This window comes from Cherax quadricarinatus, chromosome 7 (assembly GCF_038502225.1).
Source record: "Cherax quadricarinatus isolate ZL_2023a chromosome 7, ASM3850222v1, whole genome shotgun sequence".
Lineage (NCBI taxonomy): Eukaryota > Metazoa > Arthropoda > Malacostraca > Decapoda > Parastacidae > Cherax > Cherax quadricarinatus.
Window position 1 is genome coordinate 52,435,689 of NC_091298.1, and position 22,033 is coordinate 52,457,721.

The following is a 22,033-nucleotide window of genomic DNA, read 5'->3' on the forward strand; positions in this document are numbered from 1 at the left end:
AGCACAGTAGGTGTGTGGAGGTAAACACAGGAACTTGTTTTAGCTGCTAGTTGAGCAGGCACAGCACAGTAGGTGTGTGGAGGTAAACACAGGAACTTGTTTTAGCTGCTAGTTGAGCAGGCACAGCACAGCAGATGAGTGGAGGTAAACACAGGAACTTGTTTTAGCTGCTAGTTGAGCAGGCACAGCACAGCAGGTGTGTGGAGGTAAACACAGGAACTTGTTTTAGCTGCTAGTTGAGCAGGCACAGCACAGCAGGTGTGTGGAGGTAAACACAGGAACTTGTTTTAGCTGCTAGTTGAGCAGGCACAGCACAGCAGGTGTGTGGAGGTAAACACAGGAACTTGTTTTAGCTGCTAGTTGAGCAGGCACAGCACAGCAGGTGTGTGGAGGTAAACACAGGAACTTGTTTTAGCTGCTAGTTGAGCAGGCACAGCACAGTAGGTGTGTGGAAGTAAACACAGGAACTTGTTTTAGCTGCTAGTTGAGCAGGCACAGCACAGTAGGTGTGTGGAGGTAAACACAGGAACTTGTTTTAGCTGCTAGTTGAGCAGGCACAGCACAGTAGGTGTGTGGAGGTAAACACAGGAACTTGTTTTAGCTGCTAGTTGAGCAGGCACAGCAGGTTCAAGGAGACCTGCTCTTACGCTTCATTTTCTTCACATATGAACACTGTCACGGAACAGCCTGTGTTTTGAAGGGTATTTTCGGATAAATTCCTCAAATTTAGCACAATTAACATTAATAAAAAAAATTTAACCCGGGAGAATTTATGCAAGTTACTGCAAGATCAAGCGTGTATGAGGGAGATACATAATTTTAACAAAATTTGTAGTTTTGGTTGGTTAATTGGGTTTAAAGCTATCGACTACACGAGCAGTCATTAAGGCTGTATGTAACGTGATCACCACCAATCCTGAATACTTGTACCCCTGAAAAAAAAGGGGGATTAAACTCTCAGCCTATATATACTAAGCCATACACCTCTCGATGTATACATGTTGTTTTTTAATGTCTTAAATAATACAGATTTGTACGGATCTCAGACTGTGTATATACACAGTTTTACACTAGCATACAACCTATCCTCATTTACTGGGTTAATTACCACACAAGATTCACAAGTTTATTCACAAATATCACTTTCTATATTTCCAGTTTTATGTTAAGATGTATATTTATAAATAAAAAAAATTATTTTTTTTTTATTATCACACCGGCCGATTCCCACCAAGGCAGGGTGGCCCGAAAAAGAAAAACTTTCACCATCATTCACTCCATCACTGTCTTGCCAGAAGGGTGCTTTACACTACAGTTTTTAAACTGCAACATTAACACCCCTTCTTCAGAGTGCAGGCACTGTACTTCCCATCTCCAGGACTCAAGTCCGGCCTGCCGGTTTCCCTGAACCCCTTCATAAATGTTACTTTGCTCACACTCCAACAGCACGTCAAGTATTAAAAACCATTCGTCTCCATTCACTCCTATCAAACATGCTCACGCATGCCTGCTGGAAGTCCAAGCCCCTCGCACACAAAACCTCCTTTACCCCCTCCCTCCAACCTTTCCTAGGCCGACCCCTACCCCGCCTTCCTTCCACTACAGACTGATACACTCTTGAAGTCATTCTGTTTCGCTCCATTCTCTCTACATGTCCGAACCACCTCAACAACCCTTCCTCAGCCCTCTGGACAACAGTTTTGGTAATCCCGCACCTCCTCCTAACTTCCAAACTACGAATTCTCTGCATTATATTCACACCACACATTGCCCTCAGACAAGACATATCCACTGCCTCTAGCCTTCTCCTCGCTGCAACATTCATCACCCATGCTTCACACCCATATAAGAGTGTTGGTAAAACTATACTCTCATACATTCCCCTCTTTGCCTCCAAGGACAAAGTTCTTTGTCTCCACAGACTCCTAAGTGCACCACTCACCCTTTTCCCCTCATCAATTCTATGATTCACCTCATCCTTCACAGACCCATCCGCTGACACGTCCACTCCCAAATATCTGAATACATTCACCTCCTCCATACTCTCTCCCTCCAATTTGATATCCAATCTTTCATCACCTAATATTTTTGCTATCCTCATAACCTTACTCTTTCCTGTATTCACCTTTAATTTTCTTCTTTTGCATACCCTACCAAATTCATCCACCAATCTCTGCAACTTCTCTTCAGAATCTCCCAAGAGCACAGTGTCATCAGCAAAGAGCAACTGTGACAACTCCCACTTTATGTGTGATTCTTTATCTTTTAACTCCACGCCTCTTGTCAAGACCCTCGCATTTACTTCTCTTACAACCCCATCTATAAATATATTAAACAACCACGGTGACATCACACATCCTTGTCTAAGGCCTACTTTTACTGGGAAATAATTTCCCTCTTTCCTATGTACTCTAACTTGAGCCTCACTATCCTCGTAAAAACTTTTCACTGCTTTCCGTAACCTACCTCCTACACCATACACCTGCAACATCTGCCACATTGCCCCCCTATCCACCCTGTCATACGCCTTTTCCAAATCCATAAATGCCACAAAGACCTCTTTAGCCTTATCTAAATACTGTTCACTTATATGTTTCACTGTAAACACCTGGTCCACACACCCCCTACTTTTCCTAAAGCCTCCTTGTTCATCTGCTATCCTATTCTCCGTCTTACTTTTAATTCTTTCAACAATAACTCTACCATACACTTTACCAGGTATACTCAACAGACTTATCCCCCTATAATTTTTGCACTCTCTTTTGTCCCCTTTGCCTTTATACAAAGGAACTATGCATGCTCTCTGCCAATCCCTAGGTACCTTACCCTCTTCCATACATTTATTAAATAATTGCACCAACCACTCCAAAACTATATCCCCACCTGCTTTTAACATTTCTATCTTTATCCCATCAATCCCGGCTGCCTTACCCCCTTTCATTTTACCTACTGCCTCACGAACTTCCCCCACACTCACAACTGGCTCTTCCTCACTCCTACAAGATGTTATTCCTCCTTGCCCTATACACGAAATCACAGCTTCCCTATCTTCATCAACATTTAACAATTCCTCAAAATATTCCCTCCATCTTTCCAATACCTCTAACTCTCCATTTAATAACTCTCCTCTCCTATTTTTAACTGACAAATCCATTTGTTCTCTAGGCTTCCTTAACTTGTTAATCTCACTCCAAAACTTTTTCTTATTTTCAACAAAATTTGTTGATAACATCTCACCCACTCTCTCATTTGCTCTCTTTTTACATTGCTTCACCACTCTCTTAACCTCTCTCTTTTTCTCCATATACTCTTCCCTCCTTGCATCACTTCTACTTTGTAAAAACTTCTCATATGCTAACTTTTTCTCCCACCATCATCCTTCCACCAATCGCTCCTCTTCCCTCCCGCACCCACTTTCCTGTAACCACAAACTTCTGCTGAACACTCTAACACTACATTTTTAAACCTACCCCATACCTCTTCGACCCCATTGCCTATGCTCTCATTAGCCCATCTATCCTCCAATAGCTGTTTATATCTTTCCCTAACTGCCTCCTCTTTTAGTTTATAAACCACCTCTCTCTTCCCTGATGCTTCTATTCTCCTTGTATCCCATCTACCTTTTACTCTCAGTGTAGCTACAACTAGAAAGTGATCTGATATATCTGTGGCCCCTCTATAAACATGTACATCCTGAAGTCTACTCAACAGTCTTTTATCTACCAATACATAATCCAACAAACTACTGTCATTTCGCCCTACATCATATCTTGTATACTTATTTATCCTCTTTTTCTTAAAATATGTATTACCTATAACTAAACCCCTTTCTATACAAAGTTCAATCAAAGGGCTCCCATTATCATTTACACCTGGCACCCCAAACTTACCTACCACACCCTCTCTAAAAGTTTCTCCTACTTTAGCATTCAGGTCCCCTACCACAATTACTCTCTCACTTGGTTCAAAGGCTCCTATACATTCACTTAACATCTCCCAAAATCTCTCTCTCTCCTCTACATTCCTCTCTTCTCCAGGTGCATACACGCTTATTATGACCCACTTTTCGCATCCAACCTTTACTTTAATCCACATAATTCTTGAATTTACACATTCATATTCTCTTTTCTCCTTCCATAACTGATCATTCAACATTACTGCTACCCCTTCCTTTGCTCTAACTCTCTCAGATACTCCAGATTTAATCCCATTTATTTCCCCCCACCGAAACTCCCCTACCCCCTTCAGCTTTGTTTCGCTTAGGGCCAGGACATCCAACTTCTTTTCATTCATAACATCAGCAATCATCTGTTTCTTGTCATCCGCACTACATCCACGCACATTCAAGCATTCCAGTTTTATAAAGTTTTTCTTCTTCTCTTTTTTAGTAAATGTCTACAGGAGAAGGGTTTACTAGCCCATTGCTCCCGGCATTTTAGTCGCCTCATACGACACGCATGGCTTACGGAGGAAAGATTCTTTTCCACTTCCCCATGGACAATAGAAGAAATAAAGAGGAACAAGAGCTATGTAGAAAAAGGAGAAAAACCTAGATGTATGTATATATATATGCATGTGCATGTCTGTGAAGTGTGACCAAAGTGTAAGTTGGAGTAGCAAGATATCTCTGTTATCTAGCGTGTTTATGAGACAGAAAAAGACACCAGCAATCCTACCATCATGCAAAACAGTTACAGGTTTCTGCTTCACAGTCATCTGGCAGGACGGTAGTACTTCCCTGGGTGGTTGCTGTCTACCAACCTACTACCTAGGAAATAAAAAAATGCAAAGTTAAAAAGCTAACACGCGCTTAGCAAAGCTGTATCACCTGGAAAGGTGGTATTTGCACGGTTATCATCGCACCTGCACCAGCAGTACTCCTGGATATGGTGGATTTTCAACATGGTTGAAGTCAGCTTCATAGCATGTGAGTCAAAAATAAGTATGTTGGAGGGTGATGATTCCCGTGGGACAGAACGTGAGGCTACTGTCGTGGTCAGTAAATCCTGGTTGTTTTGATAAGGACCTGCCTCGCATGGGCCAGTAGGCCTTCTACAGTGTTCCTCCATTCTTATGTTCTTATGACATTCCTCAGGTCACGTGCGTCACATCTCACTCTCCGCCTATATATATAATGTCTTTCTACCTCTGTATGTTAGAAGTGATCAAGGTCCCAGGACCGAAACGTTTTCTAATAAATATGTTATAGTGTTTGCTTACGTGTCTTTCTAAACCAACTTGTCGGTATTTATTACCAAGGTTTATACCAAATCCTGGTATACCTTTTATATGCCTTTGATATGTTTTGAGAAATTTCAAAGTCCTGTAGCCCGGCTCCTGGCCTGGCTTGTCTGGTGCTAGCCTGGTCAACTGCTGCTGCTGCTGGCGGCCCGCTGGCCCACACATCCATCACAGCCTGGTTGATCCTGGAGAAGGTACCTGTCTAATTTCCTACTGAAGACTTCTACATGTGTTCCGGCAGTGTTTCTGATGTCTCCTGGTAAGCTCTTAAAAATTCTGAAGCCAAACGCAATATGCGATCCTCTACTGACTACTTTTCGCCCACACAGTGGGATTGATCAAGTCACAAACACCTGTTTATGACTTTATAAAAGATCGTATAATACCGCATTTGTGTTTATTTTTCCATCGTATATTTCATCCCATATATCTCCATTCTAGAGTCACATATGACCATACAGTGTTCTGTTATGAAAAGAGCTGCCAACGCTGCCTCTGAGAAACATGGCAGCATAATCTTGGTGGCGTAAGAACAGCTGCGGGTGCTGGTGGTGCTTCCTAAGTTGTCAAGTGGGTCCGGGCACTCACACACTGTGAGTGGGAAGACACTCTGAAGCCAGGGGAAGATAACTGACAACAAATGATGGATCAATATGGTGAGTAGTGGTGTTGTCACACTTGAGTGGTGGTGCAGTAGTGGTGTTGTCACACTTGAGTGGTGGTGCAGTAGTGGTGTTGTCACACTTGAGTGGTGGTGCAGTAGTGGTGTTGTCACACTTGAGTGGTGGTGCAGTAGTGGTGTTGTCACACTTGAGTGGTGGTGCAGTAGTGATGTTGTCACACTTGAGTGGTGGTGCAGTAGTGGTGTTGTCACACTTGAGTGGTGGTGCAGTAGTGGTGTTGTCACACTTGAGTGGTGGTGCAGTAGTGGTGTTGTCACACTTGAGTGGTGGTGCAGTAGAGGTGTTGTCACAGTTGAGTGATGGTGCAGTAGAGGTGTTGTCACAGTTGAGTGATGGTGCAGTAGTGGTGTTGTCACAGTTGAGTGATGGTGCAGTAGTGGTGTTGTCACAGTTGAGTGATGGTGCAGTAGTGGTGCTGTCACAGTTGAGTGATGGTGCAGTAGTGGTGCTGTCACAGTTGAGTGATGGTGCAGTAGTGGTGCTGTCACAGTTGAGTGATGGTGCAGTAGTGGTGTTGTCACAGTTGAGTGATGGTGCAGTAGTGGTGTTGTCACAGTTGAGTGATGGTGCAGTAGGTGCTAGTGTAAGCTCCACACTACTATCATTCTCTGAAGTGTACCGATCCTTCAGTGATCAGCAAGACTCATGAAGACAAACTCGGAATATTATACGTGTGTGACGTTACACGGGTATTGCACACAAACATGAGGGCCGCAGCTCTCTACAAGAACGAAGCAGTCGACTTGCCTTCTCAGGTATACAAAAATGCAAGTGATTGACTCTTAAGTATTCCAAAACATAGGGACAAATACACTTGCATTATATACTAATTCATACACAAGATCCTAATATATACTATACACCACCATTCTGAAACAGCATCGTCTTAAATGACAACACCAACAATCACATAGTAAAAAACTCTAGAATTGCGTATTACAATCGATCAAAAAAAAAAAATCCTACTCATCGAAGATTTAAAGTTCGAAACAAAAAGATATTTTCGCAGATAAATGAGCTACCAGTTATACTTATGAATATGCTAAGATGCATTTGAAGGAGTAAATTATCGGAATACATTTTTAAGTTAATACAAACATTATTAATCAACAGTTTTTTGGCACGTTAAACAAGAATCAATGTTGTGCTAAAGAAACAATGTTGCACAGATGTTCCAGTATTTATGGATACAAAAATGATGCGCATACTATATTGAGGCAATATTTATATAGATCAGTTGAAACAAAAACACTTGTTACTAGCCAGCACACACAATACTCACCATCACAGCACTCAACACTAGCACACACAATACTCACCATCAGAGCACTTTACACTAGCACGCACAATACTCACCATCACAGCACTCAACACTAGCACACAATACTCACCATCAGAGCACTCAACACTAGCACACAATACTCACCATCAGAGCACTCAACACTAGCACACAATACTCACCATCAGAGCACTCAACACTAGCACACAATACTCACCATCAGAGCACTCAACACTAGGACACAATACTCACCATCAGAGCACTCAACACTAGCACACAATACTCACCATCAGAGCACTCAACACTAGCACACAATACTCACCATCAGAGCACTCAACACTAGCACACACAATACTCACCATCAGAGCACTCAACACTAGCACACAATACTCACCATCAGAGCACTCAACACTAGCACACAATACTCACCATCAGAGCACTCAACACTAGCACACAATACTCACCATCAGAGCACTCAACACTAGCACACAATACTCACCATCAGAGTACTCAACACTAGCACACAATACTCACCATCAGAGCACTCAACACTAGCACACAATACTCACCATCAGAGCACTCAACACTAGCACACAATACTCACCATCAGAGCACTCAACACTAGCACACAATACTCACCATCAGAGCACTCAACACTAGCACACAATACTCACCATCAGAGCACTCAACACTAGCACACAATACTCACCATCAGAGCACTCAACACTAGCACACACAATACTCACCATCAGAGCACTCAACACTAGCACACAATACTCACCATCAGAGCACTCAACACTAGCACACAATACTCACCATCACAGCACTCAACACTAGCACACAATACTCACCATCAGAGCACTCAACACTAGCACACACAATACTCACCATCAGAGCACTCAACACTAGCACACAATACTCACCATCAGAGCACTCAACACTAGCACACAATACTCACCATCAGAGCACTCAACGCTAGCACACAATACTCACCATCAGAGCACTCAAACACTAGCACACAATACTCATCATCACAGCACTCAACACTAGCACACAATACTTACCATCACAGCACTCAACACTAGCACACAATACTCACCATCACAGCACTCAACACTAGCACACAATACTCACCATCAGAGCACCCAACACTAGCACACACAATACTCACCATCAGAGCACTCAAACACTAGCACACAATACTCACCATCACAGCACTCAACACTAGCACACAACTCACCATCACAGCACTCAACACTAGCACACACAATACTCACCATCAGAGCACTTAAACACTAGCACAAAATACTCACCATCAGAGCACTCAACACTAGCACACACAATACTCACCATCAGAGCACTCAAACAATAGCACACAATACTCACCATCAGAGCACTCAACACTAGCACACACAATACTCACCATCAGAGCACTCAAACACTAGCACACAATACTCACCATCAGAGCACTCAACACTAGCACACACAATACTCACCATCAGAGCACTCAACACTAGCACACAATACTCACCATCAGAGCACTCAACACTAGCACACAATACTCACCATCAGAGCACTCAAACACTAGCACACAATACTCACCATCAGAGCACTCAACACTAGCACACACAATACTCACCATCAGAGCACTCAAACACTAGCACACAATACTCACCATCAGAGCACTCAACACTAGCACACAATACTCACCATCAGAGCACTCAACACTAGCACACAATACTCACCATCAGAGCACTCAACACTAGCACACAATACTCACCATCAGAGCACTCAACACTAGCACACAATACTCACCATCAGAGCACTCAACACTAGCACACAATACTCACCATCAGAGCACTCAACACTAGCACACAATATTCACCATCAGAGCACTCAACACTAGCACACAATACTCACCATCAGAGCACTCAACACTAGCACACACAATACTCACCATCAGAGCACTCAACACTAGCACACACAATACTCACCATCAGAGCACTCAACACTAGCACGCACAATACTCACCACCAGAGCACTCAACACTAGCACACACAATACTCACCATCAGAGCACTCAACACTAGCACACACAATACTCACCATCAGAGCACTCAACACTAGCACACACAATACTCACCATCAGAGCACTCAACACTAGCACACACAATACTCACCATCAGAGCACTCAATACTAGCACACACAATACTCACCATCAGATCACTCAACACTAGCACACACAATACTCACCATCAGAGCACTCAACACTAGCACACACAATACTCACCATCAGAGCACTCAACACTAGCACACACAATACTCACCATCAGAGCACTCAACACTAGCACACACAATACTCACCATCAGAGCACTCAAAACTAGCACACACAATACTCACCATCAGAGCACTCAACACTAGCACACACAATACTCACCATGAGAACACTCAACACTAGCACGCACAATACTCCCCATCAGAGCACTCAACACTAGCACCCACAATACTCACCATCAGAGCACTCAAACACTAGCACACACAATACTCACCACCAGAGCACTCAACACTAGCACACACAATACTCACCATCAGAGCACTCAACACTAGCACACACAATACTCACCATCAGAGCACTCAACACTAGCACACACAATACTCACCATGAGCAGCACTCAACACTAGCACACACAATACTCACCATCAGAGCACTCAACACTAGCACACACAATACTCACCATCAGAGCACTCAACACTAGCACACACAATACTCACCATCACAGCACTCAACACTAGCACACACAATACTCACCATCACAGCACTAAACACTAGCACACACAATACTCACCATCAGAGCACTTTACACTAGCACACACAATACTCACCATCAGAGCACTCAACACTAGCACGCACAATACTCAGCATCACAGCACTCAACACTAGCACACACAATACTCACCATCACAGCACTCAACACTAGCACACACAATACTCATCATCACAGCACTCAACATTAGCACACACAATACTCATCATCACAGCACTCAACACTAGCACACACAATACTCACCATCACGGCACTCAACACTAGCACACGCAATACTCACCATCACAGCACTCAACACTAGCACACACAATACTCACCATCAGAGCACTCAACACTAGCACACACAATACTCACCATGAGCAGCACTCAACACTAGCACACACCATGAGCAGCACTCAACACTAGCACACACCATGAGCAGCACTCAACACTAGCACACAATACTCACCATGAGCAGCACTCAACACTAGCACACAATACTCACCATGAGTAGCACTCAACACTAGCACACAATACTCACCATGAGCAGCACTCAACACTAGCACACAATACTCACCATGAGCAGCACTCAACACTAACACACACAATACTCACCATTAGCAGCACTCAACACTACCACACACAATACTCACCATCATAGCACTCAACACTAGCCGCACACAATACTCACCATCACAGCACTCAACACTAGCACGCACAATACTCACCATCACAGCACTCAACACTAGCACACACAATACTCACCATTAGAGCATTCAACACTAGCACACACAATACTCACCATCAGAGCACTCAACACTAGCACACACAATACTCACCATCACAGCACTCAACACTAGCACACACAATACTCATCATCACAGCACTTAACACTAGCACACACAATACTCACTATCATAGCACTCAACACTAGCACCCACAATACTCGCGATCACAGCACTCAACACTAGCACACACAATACTCACCATCACAGCAATCAACACTAGCACACACAATACTCACCATCACATCACTTAACACTAACACACACAATACTCACCATCACAGCACTCAAGACTAACACACAATACTCGCCATCACAGCACTCAACACTAGCACACACAATACTCACCATCACAGCACTCAGCACTAGCACACACAATACTCACCATCACAGCACTCAACACTAGCACACACAATACTCACCATCACAGCACTCAACACTAGCACACACAATACTCATCATCACAGCACTCAACACCAGCACACAATACTCACCATCACAGCACTCAACACTAGCACACAATACTCACCGTCACAGCACTCAACACTAGAACACACAATACTCACCATTAGAGCATTCAACACTAGCACACACAATACTCACCATCACAGCACTCAACACTAGCACACAATACTCACCATCACAGAACTCAACACTAGCATACACAATACTCACCATCACAGCACTCAACACTAGCACACAGAATATGCACCATCACAGCACTCAACACTAGCATACACAATACTCACCATGACAACACTCAACACTAGCACACACAATACTCACCATCACAGCACTCAACACTAGCACACACAATACTCACCATCACATCACTTAACACTAACACACAATACTCACCATCACAGCACTCAACACTAACACACAATACTCACCATCAGAGCACTCAACACTAGCACACAGAATATGCACCATCACAGCACTCAACACTAGCATACACAATACTCACCATGACAACACTCAACACTAGCACACACAATACTCACCATCACAGCACTCAACACTAGCACACACAATACTCACCATCAAAGCACTCAACACTAACACACACGATGCTCACCATCACAGCACTCAACACTAGCACACACAATGCTCACCATCACAGCACTCAACACTAGCTCACACAATACTCACCATCAGAGCACTCAACACTAGCACACACAATACTCACCATCACAGCACTCAACACTAGCACACACAATACTCACCATTACAGCACTCAACACTAGTACACATAATACTCACCATCAAAGCACTCAACACTAGTATACACAATACTCACCATCATAGCACTCAACACTAGCACACATAATACTCACCATCACAGCACTAAACGCTAGCACACACAATATTCACCATCAGAGCACTCAACACTAGCGCACACAATACTCACCATCACAACACTCAACACTAGCACACAAAATACTCACCATCACAGCACTCATCACTAGCACACAATACTCACCATCACAGCACTCAACACTAGCACACACAATACTCACCATCACATCAATCAACACTAGCACATACAATACTCACCATCACAGCACTCAACACTAGCACACAATATTCATCATCACAGCACTCAACACTAGCACACAATACTCACCATCAGAGCACTCAACACTGGCACACAATATTCACCATCACAGCACTCAACACTAGGACACAATACTCACCATCACAGCACTCAACACTAGCACACACAATATTCACCATCACAGCACTCAACACTAGCACACACACAATACTCACCATCACAGCACTCAACACTAGCACACACAATACTCACCATCACAACACTCAACACTAGCACACAATACTCACCATCACAGCGCTAAAGACTAGCACACAATACTCACCATGAGCAACACTCAACACTAGCACACAATACTCACTATGAGCAGTACTCAACACTAGCACACAATACTCACCATTAGCAGCACTCAACACTAGCACACAATACTCACCATGAGCAGCACTCAACACTAGCACACAATACTCACCATGAGCAGCACTCAACACTAGCACACAATACTCACCATGAGCAGCACTCAACACTAGCACACAATACTCACCATGAGCAACACTCAACACTAGCACACAATACTCACTATGAGCAGTACTCAACACTAGCACACAATACTCACCATTAGTAGCACTCAACACTAGCACACAATACTCACTATGAGCAGTACTCAACACTAGCACACAATACTCACCATTAGCAGCACTCAACACTAGCACACAATACTCACCATGAGCAACACTCAACACTAGCACACAATACTCACTATGAGCAGTACTCAACACTAGCACACAATACTCACCATTAGTAGCACTCAACACTAGCACACAATACTCACCATGAGCAGCACTCAACACTAGCACACAATACTCACCATGAGCAGCACTCAACACTAGCACACAATACTCACCATGAGCAGCACTCAACACTAGCACACAATACTCACCATGAGCAGCACTCAACACTAGCACACAATACTCACCATGAGCAGCACTCAACACTAGCACACAATACTCACCATGAGCAGCACTCAACACTAACACACACAATACTCACCATGAGCAGCACTCAACACTAACACACACAATACTCACCATGAGCAGCAGGCTCCTCATGGCTGGTGGCGCGTCAGCCTAGTAACCTCAGCTTTCCCTCAACACGATCCTGTCAGCAGAAAACATAATGCATCAGTAAACTAAACATTACAAGCAACTGCAGTGAAAATAAAGAAGAATCCACTTTATATAAGTAAAAACACATTTTATTAAGATAACAACACTAGCAGACTTGGGAAATGCGTTGCATATCAGTGTCCATGATGGAATTGAGTTTTCTGTGACCATGAACGTTAGAAAATACGTCTTAATTTTAAATAAAAATATATGAGAGTATTGAAATGCTTTTTTTTATCAAAATTAAAATAAAAACACTCTCAGGTGGAAATTAGACAAAATACCATCACAGAAATGTTGTATATTACCAGTCATAATTGTGTTTGTTGTATAAATAAAGAAGTAACACCTGCAAAAACATAATATTTACGCCTGAGAAAAACAAAGACAGTGTTTCTTCTAGCCATCCGTGTTTGTCTCAGAAAATAACAACATACTCACATTTACATATTTAATTCAAAAAGTAAAGAAATGATGAACGAGGTATCTATGACATACAAAAAAGGTCGCTAAACAAACCATCGGACGCACACAAAAAATGTGATCCTAGATAAATGTATCCTACAGAATTTACACATATGTTACTATGGGATATATACAAAATGGTAATAACTATGACCATAATTTTTTAAAGGGTGGACCGGTAAGCCAGCGGAAGGCCTTGGTCAGATGACCAAAAGCTCCAGCTGAGGATCATCATGTAAGACCCCCGTCAGGGAACACTTGTCCTGTTCCCTGACCTATGTTACGATGTATGATAATTGTACTTGTGTGTGCCTGTACCTAAATAAACTTATTTGATTTCCTGCAAGTCTTGAGACAGAACTTCCAGTTCTGTCTTCAACAGAGACTGTCTCTGCAAGTCATCCCGACTCTAAGTCAAGCTCACCCTTTTTCCCAGTCTTGGTCTTCCATGGGAACTCAAGTGCTGTGCCAAGGCAGAATCGAGGGATTTCCACTTCTTGTTGCTGCTACTACGACTCCTCACTAGGCGAGAGTTCTCCACACCAGGAGAGGAGAAATATCTCCTCACCAGGAGACATGTCTCTCCAGCAGGAGTCTCTCTGCTTGTGATCACTCAGCGATGTCATTAGTGTAGTAATCTCTGTAATGGCTTCATCAGCCCCGTCTTCTAAGCAACTTCCCTATCAAAGTTACTTTATCCCTTAGTGTGTGAAGCTCCAATGTCCACGACGGGAGGGATGAAAGTGGGAGGGAGGCAGGGATTACGAATGATGGAATCCCGCCTACAGGCAGTTAAGTCAAGCCTTCTAATTGATTTCCATAGTGTAAATGCAATTAAAGAGAGAGTCCTGGTGTTGAAGGTATTACTGTGTGGAGACAACCACACACTGCGCCACTCAACCTATGTAGTTATCCACATAGCGACTCTTGATGGCCTAGGAAGAGCGCGCGCGCGCACACACACACACACACACCCTGCTGGAGTACTATGCCAGACCGAGAGAAATGGGTGGAATGCAAGAAGGCATCTTATACAGTACCACCCAAATAACTGGGGCAAAAAAAACTTAAGGAGCACGCAGAAACAAGAGGAAATGTGCTACAGTGGATCAGAGAGAACATTATGGGTAAGAAACAGTGACTGAATGTCGGTGGTGGCAAAAGTGAAAAAAGTGGGATCCCTCAAGGATCAGTGTTAGGACCAGGTGTGTTCCAGGTGGTATCGGTATCTGTATAATCCTGATTATCATCATGGGGTATCGCTAAACCCGTAGCGATTATAAAGCGCCTGAGGAAGGGGGGGGTGTAAGGCATTTATGCTCAGTTCAGGGAACTGGAGCACAGATCCAATTCCCTAGATCAAGAGCCCCTCACCAGCGTCAAGGAACCTCCCTTGAGGAGGGTATTATCCTTAAAACATGTATTGGTACTGGTATCAGCTAATCTTGACGCATCGGTATAGGCCTAAAATTAAGTGACGGTATCGGTAAAAATTGTTGGTATTGCCCCATGTATAATCAGGAGCAGCACTGGTTCTGGTACATGTAAATAACATACAGTAAGTCCTCACTTAACGTTGTCGATAAGAATTTGGAAACTGTGACTTTAAGGGAAACGACGTATAAGGAAACCAATTTTACCGTAGGCTAATTGATATGAACATCAAAGGGTGCACAGTGCACCTTTAGTGAGCACTGCAACAAGGTTAAATCAAGGAATAAATGTTTGTAAAGCGAAAATTGTAAGGAGCTCCACCTACCGCCATACAGTTCAACAACGAACTTGCAAACACCACACGCACACGCGCACACACACAGACACACACACACACACACACACACACACAGTGGCTCCAGCAGGGAATCGATTTTTCTCATCAACGTTATAACGAAACGACGTTAAGTGAGGACTTAACGTACTAATGTAGAGCAGATGATGTAAAATTAAGGAGAATAACTGATGAAAACAGGAAAGGATACACAAGAACCTGGACAGATCACAACACTGGCCAGACAAGTGACTCCTGGACTGCAGAGAATGAAAGATTAGGAAAATTGGGGAAGGAGCAAGACCGGAAACTAATTATAGACTAAGAGAATAGAAGCTGTAACATCAGACCGAAACGTCGTCGTAAGCTCCTCTATCCTATGTGCAGGTTATTTGTGCAATGTAAAACGATCTGCCAGAGGAGAACAGTTCGTATGTATCTTTGTCTACCGATGACGTGAGACTACTAAGAACAAGAACACTGCAAGAGTGAGAGAAGCTATAAGATACTGTACGACTGCTCAAATAAGTGGCCGCTAGAGTTTAACCCAGACAAGTGCAAGGTGATGCAAATGAGAGAGCGTGAAGGAAGACCAGATGAAGTGTATGAACTGAAAGGGAAGAAGTTACAAAGTGTAAATAAAGAGAAGGATCTGGGAGTAGGTATGACCCCTAACATATCACCAGCCGTGGAGGATAACATGGTGTTCATCAAGAACTCCTAGGACCCCCCCCCCACCACCACCCCGAAGGAGAGGATAACATGGTGCTCATCAACCACTTTGGAAGTAAGACGATAATGGCTGAGGAATAATTAAGTAGCTTGTGGAGGTGTTAGCATAATCTCCCCCCACCCCGCAGTGTCACCCCCACCCCCCGCAGCATCACCCCTCCAAGCGTCACCCCCACCCCCCGATGTCACCCCTAACAGCATCACCCCTCCAAGCGTCACCCTCTCCCCCACCAACATCACCCTCTATCAGTGTTACCCTCTCCCTCACCAGCATCACCCCTACCAGCATCACCCTCTCCTTCCAGTATAACCCCCCACCAGCGTCACCCCTCCCCCACCATCTTCACCTCTCCATCAAGCACTCATCTTAATCCCAGAAGTTGAAGCTACTTTCTCCATTCTTGTATTAGCCAGGATCACCTCCCATTACCCAGTCCGTGTATGACCCCTACCAGCTGACCTTTTACCCATGATTTTATAATAATAATAATAAATAATAATAATAATAATAATAATAATAATAATAATAAATGTGTAGGGTTTTTCATTCTTGTATATTACAATGTTTGAGGGAAAATTAATAGATATCTTTCCTTTCTTGGGGATATAAACCATTACCACTTTTTTTTTGCATATGTGTGACGTATTTCATGTCTGCATAAATAACTCAACACGACTGTAACTAGATATGAACATGTAAATAGTTCATTACCAGTGTAACTTGTTCAGCTATCAAAACTTTGGGGTCCAGTCCCTGGAACCCGTTATGTACCTCCGTAATCTTGTGACTACCACCCATGCCACGGGTATGAGGTACATAGTGAAGATATGAGAGACAGGCCTTTTTTTTACACAGGGGTGTACATGGTTAGGTTTAGGTGTCCTAACTTTATTTAGAAAGTAAGAATTGTTACCTATATCAGGTCATTTGAAAGCTTGTGGCCCGGTGGCCTGGTGGCTAAAGCTCCCGCTTCACACACGGAGGGCCCGGGTTCGATTCCCGGCGGGTGGAAACATTCCGACACGTTTCCTTACACCTGTTGTCCTGTTCACCTAGCAGCAAATAGGTACCTGGGTGTTAGTCGACTGGTGTGGGTTGCATCCTGGGGGACAAGATTAAGGACCCCAATGGAAATAAGTTAGACAGTCCTCGATGACGCACTGACTTTCTTGGGTTATCCTGGGTGGCTAACCCTCCGGGGTTAAAAATCCGAACGAAATCTTATCTTATCTTATCTTTCCTCTCCTGGGAAGGGAGGAAGGAAGGGGTGGGAAGGGGGCTATAATTCTGAAGATTAAGACATGTGCAACAGTTGGGTATGTTTATTGGTGAAACGTTTCGCCTACACAGTAGACTTCTTCAGTTAAATACACAAACAGCAGTAGTAATGAAATAAAGATGATGTAATCAGTCCATCAACCTTGGAGAGAGACGACCAGACACGGAATACAGCTTGAGAGGCGAGAAACTGCAAATATAGCATAAGGAACAACATGTATGAATGATCACACTTAATATACCGCCAGCATATGCCATGCTAGTTGATAGAAGAACTGTCTTCAGAAATCTCAAGAAAAAATATTTTAGGACTCTATACACGACATATGTTAAGCCTGTAATGGAGTATGCAGCACCAGCATGGAGCCCTCACCTGGTTAAGCATGTCACTAGTTGATGGTCCAGGTTAGACCGAAACGTCGTCGTAAGTTTCTCCTATGTTCGTTATTTGCATATTGTTCTCGTCATGATATTGTGCCTTTATCTTCTTTAAAGGTCCCGAGGTTTGCAACAAGACTTGATACAGATCTTAGGGCATCAAGTTATGGGGAAACACTAAAGGAACTAAATCTAACGACTATAGAACTAATGATCACGACATACAGAATTTTCTCAGGTTTTGACAGAGGAAACAGTGACATGCTTCTTGAAATGCGAGACACAGGGGCGAGAGATTACAGATGGCGTGGGCCATTTTTCCCCCCATCTCAGTTTACAGAGAGTGACCTACGTTATACTGGAGGAATATAATCGTTACTTCCCTCACACAGACTCCGGACGCAATATTTCCAGCTAAACGAGGTAACAAAACCTCATTAATGTACTTTGCAAAATAAAACTTTAATTCCGGAACTCTTAAAGTTGGTTTAAGCCACCAATGACAATAAGGATGCTAGGACTTTCTACAAATTGTTATCCAAGCAAGCAAAATGCGTTATCTTAAAGGTTGACAGCCAACCAAGGCCTCCCTCGAGGCGCTAGTTGGTAATATCGTGGTCGTCAGTCTCGTTTGATACCCTAGAGTGACCACAACAAGATGCTTCTGTTGTGGGACGTGTTCTAGGGACATGACTCACACAGTGCTCTTAGTGTAACCTCCTGGACCAAGCTGGGATACACTTAGTGAACACTCTTCTTGTCGAAAGGGTATACAAGCATATGCTCAGTAGGGGTTGTAACTATTCAGCGCCGCTCAGACGCAGTGAACGCCCATGTTTGCAATCAGGAGGTAAGTGCTGAAGCCAGCAGCTTGTCCTCCAGGGAGTGATAACACACACGAGCCGAGACATCCAAGTATTCCCAGGTGTGATCCTCACCTGGCCAGGTAAAATCCACTATTTCTTTCTTGTATCAAATTACGCAGCAATCGATAGTGTTTAGTCCACGACTATACAGTGTCACCTAAGGAACAGGTAGACAGATCATGTGGGGTCAGGCGCAGTCACTGCTCCACCAAGAGCGTGTCACCATTACAAGAGTATACCACTCCAAGAGTACCCTAAATTAACACAAGCGATCTTGTGTTGTAACATGTATCTGGTAGGTGTCATACGCTGAGACAACACAGTAAGTGTCAGGGGTCCAAGATTGCTAGACTGCCTCCCAGCATGCATAAGGGGGGATTACCAATAGACCCCTGGCTGGACAGACACCTAAAGTTAGTACCTGACCAGCCGGGCTGTGGTTCGTGCGTCGGTTCGCGTGCGGCCAGCAGTAACAGCCTGGATGATCGGGTCCTGATCCACCACGAGGCCTGGTCATGGACCGGGTAACGGTGTTCAATGCACACTTCGTGTACATCCTTTCAACAGTCCCGGGAGACACGACCATTCCCTTATCGAGTCTTCAAGAGGAATCTGGACAAGTATCTTCACAAGGTGCCAGATCAACCAAGCTGTGATGGATACGTGGGACACTGGGCTACTGACAGCAACAGCCTGGTTGACTAGGCAATCACCAGACAAGCCTGGCCCACGGCCGGGTTCCAGGAGTAGAAAAACTCTGGAAACTCATCAAAGGTAAAGGTACCTAGGGTAAAACCTAGAGACAGTTGTAGGTTCCAGGAAACTAAGTAGGGTTCAGGTGCAGATTACTCAGGTGGTGTCAGTTACCTGCACTCAGGAAGATGAAAAGATGTCACAGTGGAAGCTGAAGACACAGATGAGCCACAGTCATGTAAATAAATACTTTTCTGCCTCCGCCCAGAACTAGGCTGCCCAGAACTAGGCTGCCCAGAACTAGGCTGCCCAGAACTAGGCTGCCCAGACCGAGGTGGCCCCGACCGAGGCGGCCCAGACCGAGCCTTGAACCAGCTTCATTAAGTGTGCCCTTATTGAGGTTTAACATACACTTGATGTCTATTGACGCACTGACGTACCAACTAATGTACGAAGACTCCGAGATGCACGAAGACACAGGTGGGTGTACAGACTGACGCACGAAGACACAGGTGGGCGTACAGACTGACGCACGAAGACACAGGTGGGTGTACAGACTGACGCACGAAGACACAGGTGGGTGTACAGACTGACGCACGAAGACACAGGTGGGTGTACAGACTGACGCACGAAGACACAGGTGGGCGTACAGACTGACGCACGAAGACACAGGTGGGTGTACAGACTGACGCACGAAGACACAGGTGGGTGTACAGACTGACGCACGAAGACACAGGTGGGTGTACAGACTGACGCACGAAGACACAGGTGGGTGTACAGACTGACGCACGAAGACACAGGTGGGTGTACAGACTGACGCACGAAGACACAGGTGGGTGTACAGACTGACGCACGAAGACACAGGTGGGCGTACAGACTGACGCACGAAGACACAGGTGGGTGTACATACTAACGCACGAAGAGACGGGTAGATGTACAGATTGACGCAAGAAGAAACGTTAGAACGCACGAACAGGCGGACGAAGACGCACAAACGCCTGAAAATAGAGACTCAGGCGTACACACGGATGCACACATAAGTAAATAGGCACACGAACGCATGGACAGGACGGACACACGAACAAAAAACAAGGACACACAAACGAAAAACAAGGACACACAAACGTTTGATGATACACAAGCAGACAAATGAGACTAACAAGCGAACAAGTACTACGCAAGCATGCTAACACGGACGAGCAACCAGACGTACAAGGACACTAAGGACACGTACAGGGGTAAAATTCAACACTATCTCAGTTATGGGAAGAAAAACTACTTCAGTTGAAAGCTAAATAAGAGCCAGACAGGGTGCAGGGGAGCCAGGCAGGGTGCAGGGGAGCCAGGCAGGGTGCAGGGGAGCCAGGCAGGGTGCAGGGGAGCCAGGCAGGGTGCAGGGGAGCCAGGCAGGGTGCAGGGGAGCCAGGCAGGGTGCAGGGGAGCCAGGCAGGGTGCAGGGGAGCCAGGCAGGGTGCAGGGGAGCCAGGCAGGGTGCAGGGGAGTCAGGCAGGGTGCAGGGGAGCCAGGCAGGGTGCAGGGGAGCCAGGCAGGGTGCAGGGGAGCCAGGCAGGGTGCAGGGGAGCCAGGCAGGGTGCAGGGGAGCCAGGCAGGGTGCAGGGGAGCCAGGCAGGGTGCAGGGGAGCCAGGCAGGGTGCAGGGGAGCCAGGCAGGGTGCAGGGGAGCCAGGCAGGGTGCAGGGGAGCCAGGCAGGGTGCAGGGGAGCCAGGCAGGGTGCAGGGGAGCCAGGCAGGGTGCAGGGGAGCCAGGCAGGGTGCAGGGGAGCCAGGCAGGGTGCAGGGGAGCCAGGCAGGGTGCAGGGGAGCCAGGCAGGGTGCAGGGGAGCCAGGCAGGGTGCCAGACAGGGTGCAGGGGAGCCAGGCAGGGTGCAGGGGCGCCAGGCAGGGTGCAGGGGAGACAGGCAGGGTGCAGGGGAGGCAGGCAGGGTGCAGGGGAGCCAGGCAGGGTGCAGGGGAGCCAGGCAGGGTGCAGGGGAGCCAGGCAGGGTGCAGGGGAGCCAGGCAGGGTGCAGGGGAGCCAGGCAGGGTGCAGGGGAGCCAGGCAGGGTGCAGGGGAGCCAGGCAGGGTGCAGGGGAGCCAGGCAGGGTGCAGGGGAGCCAGGCAGGGTGCAGGGGAGCCAGGCAGGGTGCAGGGGAGCCAGGCAGGGTGCAGGGGAGCCAGGCAGGGTGCAGGGGAGCCAGGCAGGGTGCAGGGGAGCCAGGCAGGGTGCAGGGGAGCCAGGCAGGGTGCAGGGGAGCCAGGCAGGGTGCAGGGGAGCCAGGCAGGGTGCAGGGGAGCCAGGCAGGGTGTAGGGGAGCCAGACAGGGTGCAGGGGAGCCAGGCA

General features: G+C 45.6%; 1 protein-coding gene across 4 annotated transcripts in view; it reads right to left on the reverse strand.

Moving 5' to 3' along the window:
• Positions 1–22,033, reverse strand: part of LOC128686845 (uncharacterized) — a 343,417-nt gene that overhangs the window by 79,622 nt on the left and 241,762 nt on the right. For all 4 annotated transcript variants that reach the window (XM_070082449.1, XM_053773983.2, XM_053773984.2 and 1 more), the window contains one exon: positions 13,434–13,503. In XM_070082449.1, coding sequence (XP_069938550.1) covers positions 13,434–13,454 — 21 coding nt within the window. In that variant the 5' untranslated portion in view covers positions 13,455–13,503. The remainder of the gene's footprint in view (positions 1–13,433; positions 13,504–22,033) is intronic.